Here is a 14,044-nt window from a genome sequence, read left to right as displayed (position 1 = left end):
AATGTCATTTCAAACTTAGTTTATGACTATAATTTCACAGAATGGGTATTTAAAATAATGGAATCTATGTATATATGTACATGTAAAAGACTTGGAAAACAGATCTATTTATTTATAACAATTCTCTGCAGTAGGTAACAATTAATATTTAATGAGCTTTCCGATTATAGAGGGGCACAAAATGAAATCTTTCAAAGAAACTAGAACAATTAAATTGTGAAATAGTAAATTCTACTAAAGAAGAAGATGCAGAGTCTGCAAATTTTAGAACTTAATTTTAGAACTTGTGGGTATCAGAACTGTTCTTTAGCACAAGCACTATCTAGCTTTGCTACTCAGACAGAGCATGAGAAGCAACAGGAGTAACAGTATGAGGGAAACTGGTTTCACTTCCATCTCCAATGGACTTTCGTTAGAGTACACATGATTAAATCGAAGTGTTAGGTAAGCATTATTTAAGGCGCAGATCGGTCCTATACTTTCCCAAATAGGAGACGTGATCTGTAGGCAAGTACTAGATGTGTGTATGTAAGCATATACAATCGTGTGTATATTTCTGTATGTCTGTTTAAACATAATTCATGTGTGAAAATACATGTGACATCAATCTTATATATACATCCATCTATCCACTCATCTATCTATTTCATCTGTCTTTATTTACATTTTTCCACATGTACAGTTCACATTATTAAAATGTTGAGTTCTAAAATTTGACTCTTTTTGAGATAATATTTTAACTCAATGTATTTTCTGTACATGTAGGTATTAACCTCATGGTTACAAAACTTGTTACAATTTGTAAACATATAGTATGTCATCTGTTCTTCTGTAAAATCTCCAGAGATGTTAAGATGATGCTAGTAACTTCAAATAAACTAAGAATTGAGATCATATGACTTTTCTGTAAAACACAAAGCTTGAGCCTGCCCTCACTACCAGAATCTAGGGCACATTGTTTTAAATCAAAAGTTCAGGAGGTAACATGGCCTCTAGAAAATACATTAAGCTTTGTAGCAATTGTACCTGGGCACAACTTCCATTCTTTGCCTGACAAAACTGGATTGTTCCCCTGTAGATTTTCAGATTCTCTATGCAAACCAGTGCAGGGATACCCACCTTGCTTTTTGTGAGCACTGAAGCTGGTTTATCAAAGCGCCCACGTGAGTGCCTAGTACTTGGTAGGAGCTGAATACACTAAGACTGCTTTTTATCTACAGTATCATGCATCTGATTTATGCATGCCAGTCAAAAAGGCAGATACAGGGGTGCCTGGGTAGCTCAGTGGGTTAAGCCTCTGCTTTCGGCTCAGGTCATGATCTCAGGGTTCTGGGATGGGGCTCTCTGCTCAGCGGGAAGCCTGCTTCTCCTTCTCTCTCTCTGTGTGCCTCTCTGCCTACTTGTGATAGCCCTCTGTCAAATGAATAAATAAAATCTTAAAAAAAAAAAGGCAGATACACACTGGCTGTCAAATTATTGATTGAATGATTTCTATGGAATTCACAATTTGAGATCAATTCTTCTATTTCACAGTGTGTTTCTGTTTCTGTCCATTAACAGACGACTTGCACTCACAGAATGAAAACTCATTTAAATATTACTATATAAAACACTGAATTTAAAGTAAAAAATTTCTGCAAAAATGTGACATTACATATTAATAAATTCATAAGGATTGACTTATGTTTTACTTAATACATGCAATTACTCCCATTCATTACTCTGGATTAACAGGAATTGAATACGGATGTTATTAAGATTAAGTAAACAAAGTCGAATGTCTACAATTAGGGAGAAGTAAAACTCATTAAAATTAAATTCATTAGGAAATTTTTGGTTAATCTTTATTCTGAAATATACTGGTCTAAGTGTTCACATTTATTAATAAAATAACTTCATATTCTTATATTTTCTTTTATGAAACAAAGCTATATATTATATTCTGTATATATATAAATATATATTTTAATTTTGACAGAAATAAGGCTCAGTGAAACGAAATATTATCAATTACCAATAAACACATAAATATATATTATTAAATAGAGGTATTTGTGGGTAGCCAGCATAAACTGACATACATGTCAGTATTTCTGTGTAACACACATATGTGTATGTATCTGTGCATATATATATATAAATAACAAGAATAAGGCTCCAAGTAGTCAAACACTCATCAAGTCAATTACTATTACTGATTTGATAAGTAAACACATTAACATTTGGTTTTCAGATTTTTTTTTTAAAGATTTTATTTATTTATTTGACAGAGAGAGATCACAAGTAGATAGAGAGGCAGGCAGAGAGAGAGAGGGAAGCAGGCCCCTGCTGAGCAGAGAGCTCGATGCGGGACTCGATCCCAGGACCCTGAGATCATGACCTGAGCCGAAGGCAGTGGCTTAACCCACTGAGCCACCCAGGGGCCCCCCCTCAGATTTTCTTAATACGATTTTTTTTTGTTTTTTTGGATAATCGAATATATTTGCTTCATCAATATGGATTATTATTCTATGAGCTAAATCTTCATCCCCAAGCAAGAATCCTCTTTTGGGTTTTTTTTTTTATTTTTTAAGAATTATGCATATTTGTGAGTGCCAGTAAAAAATTAAAAGAAAGCATAAGCACAACAAAAGTTAAAGTTTTTTTTAACTAAACATCAACCCTGTCAATGTTCAACTTTCCAGCTGGCTCATGATCATATTGTTATAAACTCCACAATGTTTATTCAATGTTTATTCCTTGATGGAGTTCCTCCCAATTGTCAGGATGAGATAACAACAGTCTCCAATAATGACAATGGCTTGCACTTGTAAAATACCAAGCGAAATTCATCTGTGCTCAGAATATTCATACATCGTTGTTTTGTGAATAATTCAATGATGTGTGGGAACAGAGGGGCTTTTTTTTTTTTTAAATTTGGCCCACTTAATCTTTTGCAAGTAATTAATTTTTTCTGGTGCAATAACATTGTCATTTTTTCAATATCTTAATGTCAAAATGCAGTGAGAAATTTGATACCTAAGTGACACAGCTTATCATTTCTTAAGTACTAAAATATAAAAGAATATAATTTAAAAATGTATGGTATTTTGAAGAAAGTCTTATATACTATTCAACACGGATCTGTGTTAATCATGATATATAATGTAACTCCTATGGATAAAAACTGAATAACAAATTTTGCTCACGACTTGTCGGCATTAGACAAGGAATTCTTTGATTTAAATAGCAGAAACCATAAAAACCCAAACCCTAGGAATGAAGCAGTTTGGCACTGACTTATAAAAATTAGCTTTCTGTCATATCACTTTTGCTTCAGGCATTTTTTTCAGGGATTTTGGCTGATTCGATTATAAAGCAGAAGGTTAAATTCTCACACAGTGATCATTAGGAAAAAATAAACAGAGCAAGTACTAAAGCTGGCTTTGCACCTACTGAATGCTGCAAGTGTCTGTACTCATTTGATATGCATCTTGCAAAGCTCGGCTGTTCCCAGAAGGCCACTCCATGAAGACTGAGAGAGCAGCGTCTGCTAGTGGTGCCTGTGCGTCACAAAGAACAGAGAGAAGCTTTTTAACAGAGATGCTAGAAGGCATCACATAACTAGAGGCAGGCTAAAGAACTAAAGGGTTTGTACATTTTCCTGCCTTAGAAGACATGCATACGAAAATATGACATTGATTATTTTTATAGTGCATGTGAATCACACTGAGAAACCATTGCATTAGCAAGAATTTCTAGGTCTCTTCATTGGCTCCATCTATGAAGCACTTTACTAAAATTGCTTTATTATTAATTGCTTATTGGACAGATTTATTGATGGATATAGGACAAAAGGATGACTTCATAAGCCAACATAGCATGCTGTTTGTGGATGGCGATCCTAATTTGGTTTTGGTGGGTCGTGATACTTTACCTGTGGCATTCAGTGGGCACTGATTGAATGCCAAGTCACCCGCCGGGGTCCTTTTCCACACCATCGACATCAGATAATCCTCTGGGCATATTTCATAAGGTGCTGCAATTTAAAACAGAGGGATTTGAATGCCAGCAGTGTTTGTTTTTCTAAATATTGGCAATAAACAGTCCTCAATTGCATCTCTCTATCTGTGGAACTCTTTCATTTTCTTTAAAGTATATTCTTTACTGAGATGTTAGCGATGTCTTCATAAACAAAAACCCACCAGGTTTCATTTCATTATCTATGAAATCTCCACAAAAATGTTCTTTCTTTGGAAAGTGCTTACTGTGGAGACTTTTTAAAAAAGTCATTTGAATTTGCTTACAAATTGAGCATTACATTCAAGCATATAAAAAAAATCTTTCCAATATTTATAATGTTTTGAAATATTGTGAAATAAAATTACTTCCAACAAACTGAAAACCATATTAGAATTATTAACTCTAAGTGTTAAAAGGATATAAAGGGCAAGAATATGTAACTTTTTATTCTTCATACAAGAGCAATGATGTCAATCACATTACATCATATGAAAACTAACTGATTTGATCTATTGGCCTTCGTATTTTCAAAAACTCAATTTAATTCCTGAGGTGAGAAAGTTAAAGGGAATCCCAAGAATAACAGAGGTATACCAGAAATATTTTAATAGGAAGCCAAAGACTTGTAAAGTCTGTCTACCCTCTGTTCTGCATTAAACCTCGTACCTTGCTCCTAGAAAGAACATACCAGTCCTTGCTCTGGACACACCTCCTCTTGTACTTTTTTTTTTTTTATTAAGATTTTATTTATTTATTTATTTGACAGAAAGAGATCACAGGTAGGCAGAGAGAGAGAGGAGGAAGCAGGCTTTTTGCTAAGCAGAGAGCCTGATGCAGGGCTCCATCCCAGGACCCCGGGATCATGACCTGAGCCAAAGGCAGAGGCTTTAACCCACTGAGCCACCCAGGCGCCCCTACTCTTGTACTTTTTAATACAGCACTGCCACGCATATGCTCATATATTTGTGTTCCTCAGCTGCCTGGCATCTTGTTGTCTTCTCACCTCAGTATCTTGAACCTAATGGCTGTCTGGCACACAGAAGTTGTTCAAAATCGAATAAATAAATGAAGCAATATTTCAATATATAAATACCTTTAATAAGTAAACAGACCCCCCAAAAGTACCTAATAGATATGTATGTATATGTGTGTAGACATATATATGTACCTAATATATATGTGTGTATATACATATACATATATATGTATATATACGAGTGTGACTCCCAGGGAGAGAGTCCTTCCTTTGAGAATATACTATTTAATCCATGATAATCATAATCTACAGTTACTGATTTTATTTCAGAATTTATGAGCTCATTAGGATACATTATAACTACTGGTGGAGAAGAATACAATTTCAGAAATTACACTCTTGAAACAATATTTTCTTTATCTGGGGTAGCAGGGCTCTAAGCATCTGCTCTTCGTGGGGTGGGGATCAGACAAAATGGGCAAAGTGGTTCCCAGTTTACTAATCTCTGTGGTCAGTGTGGAAGTGGGTGGTTGCATGTTCTTGGCTGGTGGTAACTGCTGTCTCCCTTAATTTAGTTTTCTGCTGTTTCTATTCTTGCGATATTGGAGGAGGGAGCCCTGTGGAGGGGCTGTCCCTACCTTCTCTTGACTCCAACCATTTTTTTGGTGATTTTTAAAAAATTTTATTATTTTATATTTTTGATTTATGATGACTCCACCTCTATTCATCAGCACCACTCCCAGGCCAGACTCAGTGGCAAATCCTGGTCTTGGGTCCTAGGAAATGTCCCTAGCCTGAGCCGTCCTGCCCCCTACAACAGCCTGGATGAGTTAAAAAGGCCAGAAGGGCACACTTGGCTCCTGAAGGGGGAGGAGTGGTGATGAATCCCCCTGAGAACAAACATGTAATAAAAAGAATGTTTAGAATCTGAAAATAATAATAATAATAATTATTATTATTATTGACCTCTCTGTTGCCTGTTTCCTGTATGGTAAAAGAGACTACTAATCTCTACCTCATAAGATTATTGGGGAAGATTAAATGAGTCCATGCATGTAAGACTTTTAATAAGGGTTCACTGTTACTACTATTATTAATACACTGAAATCATCTAGGGAAAGTATTTAACAAAGGAAAAAGCAGGTCATAAGATGATTCTGCAAAAGACATTCAGACCAAGGACAAGCACCAAGAAAAAACTGTCCAAGTGCCTTGTGGAGGCCTGATAGAGAATAGCTTTCTAGGACCCCAAAGAAAGTATTCTCAAGGAGGAGGGAGAAGTCAGAGTATAAAGCACTACGGAGACAGTCCAGTGAGTAATGCCAAGATGAGAACATTAGGTTTGGCCTTCAGGAGATCTCCAGTGGGGTAAGGTGGAGACATTTTATGAAAATGGGGCTGGTAAAGGTTGAAACGACTGCTAAACCATCACCAAGCAAAGATCCCCTAAATTGGGAACTGTTGCCTAAATATTTTAATGAGAACCTCAACTATTAACTCAGCATGAGGGCAATTATCTTGAATAATTGGAAGTAGCCAAGATGATACGCAGGAAGTCAAAGCAAAGGCTACTGAGTCAGGATTCTAGACTCTAGTCCTGCTGATACCTCCACAACTTCAGATAAGCCTCTTATTTGAGGGCCTTGGTGCCTTCATCTGTAAAGGGGAAGGAGGTGGGATAGTTCATCTGCAATGGCCTTTTCAGTTCTAAAATGTCCACATGTTTAAACCATTATCTTGTGTTATCTGTCCAGGCTGTTCCAGGGGGGCAGGACTAGCCTGGCACTTTCCTAGGACCCAAGACCAGGATTTGCCACTGAGTCTGGCCTGGGAGTGGTGCTGATGAATAGAGGTGGAGTCATCATAAATCAAAAATATAAAATAATAAAATTTTTTAAAAATCACCAAAAAAATGGTTGGAGTCAAGAGAAGGTAGGGACAGCCCCTCCACAGGGCTCCCTCCTCCAATATCGCAAGAATAGAAACAGCAGAAAACTAAATTAAGGGAGACAGCAGTTACCACCAGCCAAGAACATGCAACCACCCACTTCCACACTGACCACAGAGATTAGTAAACTGGGAACCACTTTGCCCATTTTGTCTGATCCCCACCCCACGAAGAGCAGATGCTTACAGCCCTGTTATCCCATCCAACCTCCTGCTATATATGGCCAACGAGGCCAGGGAAGTGTCTCCTGAGAGGAGGGGTGACAGTGTCAGGAAGAAAAGACAAAGCCTAGAGTTAAGACTGTGGGAGGGAGGTCAGTCACTGCTACGCAGCTAGGTGTTGCCCAGATTAATGACAATGAAGGGGAAATAGTAGGAAGAAGGAAAAGCTAGCACATGTTGGAGCCACAGTAAGAATGTGATCAGCTTGGCTTCTGATCCCAGCTGTTACTTGCTGTGTTGCAGTCAAGCCCTGATGTACATCCTCTGCTTCCAGTTGTGTATTAGCAACACATATGTGTTTCCTTGGTTCAGATGTCTTTCTTGAACTTTAGACTGGAATATCCAAATGCTGAGTGACATTTACTTACTGCTTGTTCTTTCTGTTCCAAAGAAATCTCGGAGTCAATCTGCCTACATTTCAACTCCTACCATTCTCTCCATAAGGCTGCTTGGTTCCTCTTCTTGTATTCCCTAACTCTGTTAGTGATGTCTCTAATCTTGTGCCCATAACTAAAACCATCAGATTCATCTTCTACGGATAGTTCTCTTCTCATTAACTTACCATGATTCTAATTCCATTGTTTACCCAAGCAACCATCCTCTTCCAGTTGAATGAGGGGAACAACTTCATTGGTTCGTTCGGCATTGACCTGACACATGCCAGGCTCTGTTCTAGGGAGAATCAATGGTGCTCTCAGCAGCACTCTCTGCCTCACGGAGCTTTCAGTCAAAGGGAGGAGGCAGAGCTCAAACAATTACATGTACCGTTACTTGAGTATAACTATGATAACCTCTGCAAACGGAAGTACAGAATGTTACTTCCATCTAAACTTTGAAGAACAGAAGAAGGCTTCCTGGAGGAAAGCAATACTTAATTGTGACTGCCTGTACGAGGGGCAGCAAGCACTCTTGGTAGAGTGAACAATATTTGCAAAAGCCTGGAAGTGGAGAAGAGGTTGGGGCTTGAGACCAGTGGAGCTGGAGGGAACAATTTTAAGAGAAGTGTGGAGTGATGATAGGCTGGGAGACAGGCTAACATTAGTGCCTACAGGGCCTTACAGCTACTGAAGGGTTAAACAAAAGATCAACATATTTCAATTTTTAACTTTAAGAAGATTGGTTTGCTTTCTGTGGGTGACAGGGATCGGAGAGCAGTAGGTAGGGCAAGACAATCGAAGAGGTGAGCGTAGTGCTTCAGTGATGAAATGATGGTGGCTTTGGGTAGGATGTTTAGATTAAAGACAAAGAAAAGGTGGGAACAAGATAAGTTTAGAAAGTAGTAGACTAAATAATGTGGCGAATGAAGTACTGAGGGGTTAAGGATGATGCCTGCTTTCTTCTGAGCTGAAGAACTGGGTATAAAGTGGAACTATTTATTCTCTAGTATCTTCTACCTTTAATCCAATTTTCATGCCATATTAACAAAGTTATCTCCAAAATGAAGCTTAATCCCATAACTTGCTGCTTAAAATCTTTCCATGCTTCTCGAGTACTGACAGGATAAAGATAACTCTGCTCTCTGTGATAAATAAAGGCCCTTCTAGCAAGCTCTAAGCTAGCATTCCAGTTATGGTTCTTATTTATTCTCCTATGCATCAGCCACACAGAATTAATCGTCATCCTCCAAATATTCCACACGAGGTCACATTCGCCTGTGTTTCTGTAAATGTCAACCAAAACTACTTTAGAATATGAAAAAAAGGAAAATCATAATAAATGTTAAAACTCACAAACTACATCATGCACATTTTATTACATAATTGAATTCCGTGTAAAACAACTAGCCCATTTTTAATGAAGATATACCAGCAATTAACCTATTAGTACCATTACACCTAATTATCTTTTTTTGGGTTCAATTTACACATCCAACTTCTGTTCAAAATATCCTTCATTAACTCTTCATTTTTAATCCCTTTCACTTGTATTTTTTTCTGTTTTTCAGTGTTTTTAAACTTAGTTCCATTGATGAAATTTGAAATACATTTCATAAAACGGGTTGCCAGAGCATTCAATTTTGTTTCTGATTTAATCTTGACACAAAGCGATGAAGAAGCAATTTGCACCCTAGACTTTGTTATTCCTCTTTGTGGTCTCAGAAAACTTTTCACACCTATTGTTATTCTGCCAAAAGTTCGCCTTTTTCCCTACGCCCTTCCCCCACCGTCGGCTGTGGTCAGAAACTCTAGCAATTGCAAGCGTTAACCACTAGATGGCACGGATGGGCCAATAGGGTGAAATGTTCACCCGGATCGCCGCTGAAACTGATGAGGTTCAAAATTAAGGTGGGCGGAAGATAGCAACTGTCAGCTAGGGAATATGGGTCAGCTCTTTTTTTTTTTTAAAGGTACGATACTTGAGGAAAAATAAAATTTCTTCTTTTTCAGTAAGTACGACGTTTAGTGATAAAACCAGCCTCAGTTACAAGGCTTTTCAGTCTTGGCCCCCTACCTCAGCCCCCACTCTTTCCACATTCTGCCCTCCCCCACTCCGACACTGACCCCTTTGGTGCTTCTCCAATCTTCCAGGGGGGCTTCCACCTCAGAGCCCGTGCACTTTCTCTTTCTTTCTAGGATAGCTCTCCCTCTCCTGCCCAAATATCTGCATGGTTTTTGGCTTCACCGCCTTTCATCTTTGCTGAAATCTTGCTTTTTCGGGCATTTCCTGACTTCTCTCAAACACTCCTACACCTTCCTCTGTTTTATTCTTCTCCAAAACGATTGTTATACTTGTAACTTCTGCGTCTTTTTTCCGAGCTTTCTTATTTTGCAGTACTATTATTATTATTATCATTATTGTTAGTTTATTTATTGCCTTCTCCTACTAGAATGTGAAGACATATTCTATTCTTAGAATAGACAATAATTTTTCTGTTTTGTTTCACTCTGAGAGCACTTCGTACTTGGGAGTCTAGCAAATAACAGGTGGATGCCTATGGATACACTCACATATTTTAAGCCAAAAATTACCAAATACTTTCAAAAGTTCTTTTTTTGCGGCACCTGGGTGGCTCAGTTAAGCATCCCCCTTCTGCTGAGATCATGACCTTGAGGTCCTGGGATCCAGCCCTGCATAGGGCTCCCTGTTCAGCGTGGAGTCGGCACCTCCCTCCTCTGCTCCTATCCTCTGCTTGTGCTTGCGCTCTCTCTCTCACATAAATAAATATATATATATATATATTTTTAAAAAGACCTATTTTTCCATTACCTCAGTACTGCAGATGACAAAAATGAGGATGATTCTGCAAACTACTGAGGACAGTGTGTTAGTGTGTGCATGTATGTGTTTAAGTGAGCAGTAAGTTAACAATAGTCGAGAGAGGGAGGCTAACCTACTATAGGTTAAATTACTATAGTTTATTAAAAATTAACAAAAATGGGTTTCCAAGGTACAAGGTATTGACAAAGGTTGACTTTTGTAGGGCTGTGTTTGACTTGGTAAGAGTCCATGGAACCCTGTCCAGAATTCTCCAGTGTGATCTGTATATATCCAACCACAGTGATCAATTATTAATTTCCATTTCCCTAATGAAAATCAGTATGGCCTACCTCAACCAGACCAAAAACAAAACAAACAAACAATATCACAGTAATTTTTCAAACTTAAGGAGGTCAACAAATTTGTATTTCTCCACCATCAATTCACAGCACTTTGGATTCATTGCACTTCTTATAGATGGAAACACAGTACACAAATAATAAGAAAGGAAGATGATAAGGGAATCATACACTCAGATTTGCAAATCTGTAGGATTTTCAGCGTTTTAGTAGTAATGTCAAATCCCATCTGCTTTAAATAATTCAACAAAGGTCATTTGGCATCCATTGAAGATTATATCTTTGAAGAGTTTAGTTCAGAAAACAGGTGTATTTATGCTCATACCAAAAGCAAGACAGCCTAGATATTAAATAAGAATTTATTTTCTTCCACCTTAGGTTTATGAAGTCCTCAGTAGTAGGAAACTTTCTTCTCTTCTCAGTGCATCTTATGGAATTCATTCATTCTCCAGATATTTATTGAGCACCCATAATGTCCCTATCACCTTGTAAAATATTGCACATAAAGAAAATGAACAAAAATAATCAGGGTCTCTCAGCTACCAAGATGGTGAGGGAGACTATAAGAGGAGAAATTGTAATACACTGGGATGCCCACTATGATCTGAGAAGTCCTGGTTGCTCTAAGAGTACTTTGGGGGAGATTACAGCAGCAGCAGATTTCCAAAAGGGATGTCCAAGGATATTTAGGAGTTGGCCAGTGAGGAAGGTGAAAGTGTGCCTTGGGAACCACATGCAGGAAGATCCAGGCAGCAAGGAGAACCTGGTATATCCAAGAAATTGGGCATCATTCAGAATGGCTAGAGTACAAAGCTGGGGATGAGCAGAGGTGGGTAATTACTGGAGGGGGAGGGGTGACAAATGGTAAGAAACTAGGAGTTTGAATTTAAGGGCAAGGAAAATTTATTATAATGTGTTGGATGCTATACATGCAGTTTGGGGAATGGATTGAAGGAAAGTGAGACTGAAGGTGGGGCCTGTGACAATCTAAATGGGGTAATTAGGGAAAGGGCATGACATCACCGCAAGTGGCAATGGGAAGGGAAGCAAGCGGATTCAAAAATCTATCGAAGACAGAGAATGGACTCAGCTCCGTGGCTGGATGCAGGAAGTGAGGAAGAGAGAGAAATAAAAGATGAAAGTCAGGTGTCCAGGAAGAGTGACTGCTGTGCCACAGCTTCAGTTAGAGCACTTGAGGGAGGTATTGGTTAGGAGGATAGATGCTGAAAATAGGTTTTGAATTTGAAGAATCTGAGCACCTCTTGGTATTATCAAAAAGGTAGTTGGTGTATGGAACTAAAGCTCAAGACAAAAAGATAAGGTAAAGAGAGAGACTTGGGTTAAATTTTTTGTTTTTTGTTTTTTTCCCCCCAGTTCAATGCTATGTATGTATATTTTATAAATTAGAAAATATACAATTAGCTCACATCACTCTGTATGCGCAAAATAAAAACATATTATTGTAGGGCAATATGACTCTTGTTTTTTGTGCCAACAGCAACTCTGTTCATCAGCTGAAAGATCCCACTGTTTGCTATCACTAGTGCAAAGATATAAAAACCCATTTGTAAGATACAACTGTACTTGAGTCACAAGTATGAAGTTAGCATGCTGTCTTAAAACAAGGTAGCAATTACCTAGTGATTAGCTGTTAATCTGTCTATTCAAACTAATTTTCTGTCTCTTAAAAATAGCAAAAATTATACAGGGCTTAAATCAATTTGATGTAGAAAATTACTTTTCACCCTTATGCTAGAATTTCAGCATTAAAGCGAAATTGATTCTACACTGTAGAGTTGGCATGCAGGAAAAAGAAGGAAGGAAGGAAGGAAGGTGGGAAGGAAGGAAGGAAAGGAGAGGAGAGGAGGGAGGAAAAAAACCATACACTATGCGTGACCTCAATTTCAAATTTCACTTGTTGGCAATTCATTAATTTTTATGTTTTGGGAATTCCTCGTGCTGGGGAATGCAGAGGTGAATGAGATAGATCTGGTCTCTGTGCTCACATAGTTTACAGCTCTAATTTCAGCAGGGGAACACACCCATGTGAAGAATTCACGGTGCTGCTAAGGTCTGAGGGGAAAAGAAGGGTGCTTATTGAACATGTTTTGTAATTGCGTTTCTCACATAGAAATGGTTTTTATCAGTGTCAGGATGAAAGAATGTATAATTGTAACAGCAATATGTACGTATCATGTATCACTGTGACTTAGACACTCTTCCAAGTGCATTACATTTTTAAATTCATCTCATTCTCATAATAAGAATGAAATAGATACAATTGTTATTCTCTTTTTAAACTTGAGGAAACCAAGGCATTAGAAAAATCACTGCTCTAGGAGGTGGTCCGTAGACCTGTATCAATAAAACAAGACTCTCGGTCCATTCTCTGAGAATCTTACAGTATCACCAAGCATTTGTTGTTGTGGTAAACAAGGTATTTATATATTTTGCAAAAGTTTATCTTTAAGTCTTGGAGGTAGCAAACCACAAACTTTAAATTCATTAGCAGACAATGTGTGTTGCATTGCCTGTTTGAGGACTGGATGGTGTTTATACATATATACCCTAGAAAAAAATCTGATAACTTAGTTTTAATCCTGTACTTCAATTTAGCAGACAAGGTCACTCTAATTCCAACCTGTTAACAAGATTAATAATAATAATAATAATAATAATAATAATAATAATAATGATAGCTAACTTTAATTGTGACGAATAGTTCTAAGTGGCTATTTACTAACCTTAAGTGAGACAAATTTTATATTGGGTACGCTGCTAGAGCATTGCATTTATTTGCCTTTCTATATTATCTTAGGAACTGTTGAGGATAACCGAGCTTCATTGCCTTTTCCAGGTCATGGCACATGTAGAAAATGATAACATTTGGAGGCACACTAGGGTAACGGGCAAGACTACTGTAGGCTGGAGGCTGCCGACCACATCCTCCTGTCTTGCCAGCTGCCCGAGGCTTTCGGAATCTCTATTTATGTATACCTGGGACCAGTCCTAGCCTGACAGGTGGCTAGGAGACAGCCTTGAGGAGCTCTGGCCTAAAAGTATATGCAGGGCTGAGATTTGGGGAAATCAAGGAACTTGCTATAAAAATACTTATTTTTTCTTACCTCCAACATTGCAATGATTTATTTCTAAAGAAGGAAAGTTCCTGCCACAAATTGTAACTACAAAATAAAAATAGTATGTGTGCAAAAATGTCTATTCAAATTCTACTTATGTAAACTAACAGTATTTTGAGGGAATAAAATGATTATAAAAGGTAAGGAATTACTATCATAGTCATTTTGAGGTTTTCATTCACATGCTTTTACACAAATTGTTG

The 14,044-nt window shown here is 37.7% G+C and overlaps 1 protein-coding gene across 5 annotated transcripts in view; it reads right to left on the bottom strand.

The window, feature by feature from the left end:
- The window catches only part of ADGRB3 (adhesion G protein-coupled receptor B3), a 743,702-nt gene that overhangs the window by 399,188 nt on the left and 330,470 nt on the right, over positions 1–14,044 (bottom strand). For all 5 annotated transcript variants that reach the window (XM_046006643.1, XM_046006639.1, XM_046006644.1 and 2 more), the window contains 2 exons: positions 3,917–4,018; positions 3,436–3,542 (listed from right to left, as the gene is read on the bottom strand). In XM_046006643.1, coding sequence (XP_045862599.1) covers positions 3,436–3,542; positions 3,917–4,018 — 209 coding nt within the window. The remainder of the gene's footprint in view (positions 1–3,435; positions 3,543–3,916; positions 4,019–14,044) is intronic.

The sequence above is a fragment of the Meles meles genome, chromosome 5, assembly GCF_922984935.1.
Source record: "Meles meles chromosome 5, mMelMel3.1 paternal haplotype, whole genome shotgun sequence".
NCBI lineage: Eukaryota > Metazoa > Chordata > Mammalia > Carnivora > Mustelidae > Meles > Meles meles.
This window is presented reverse-complemented; position numbering and strand designations above follow the sequence as displayed.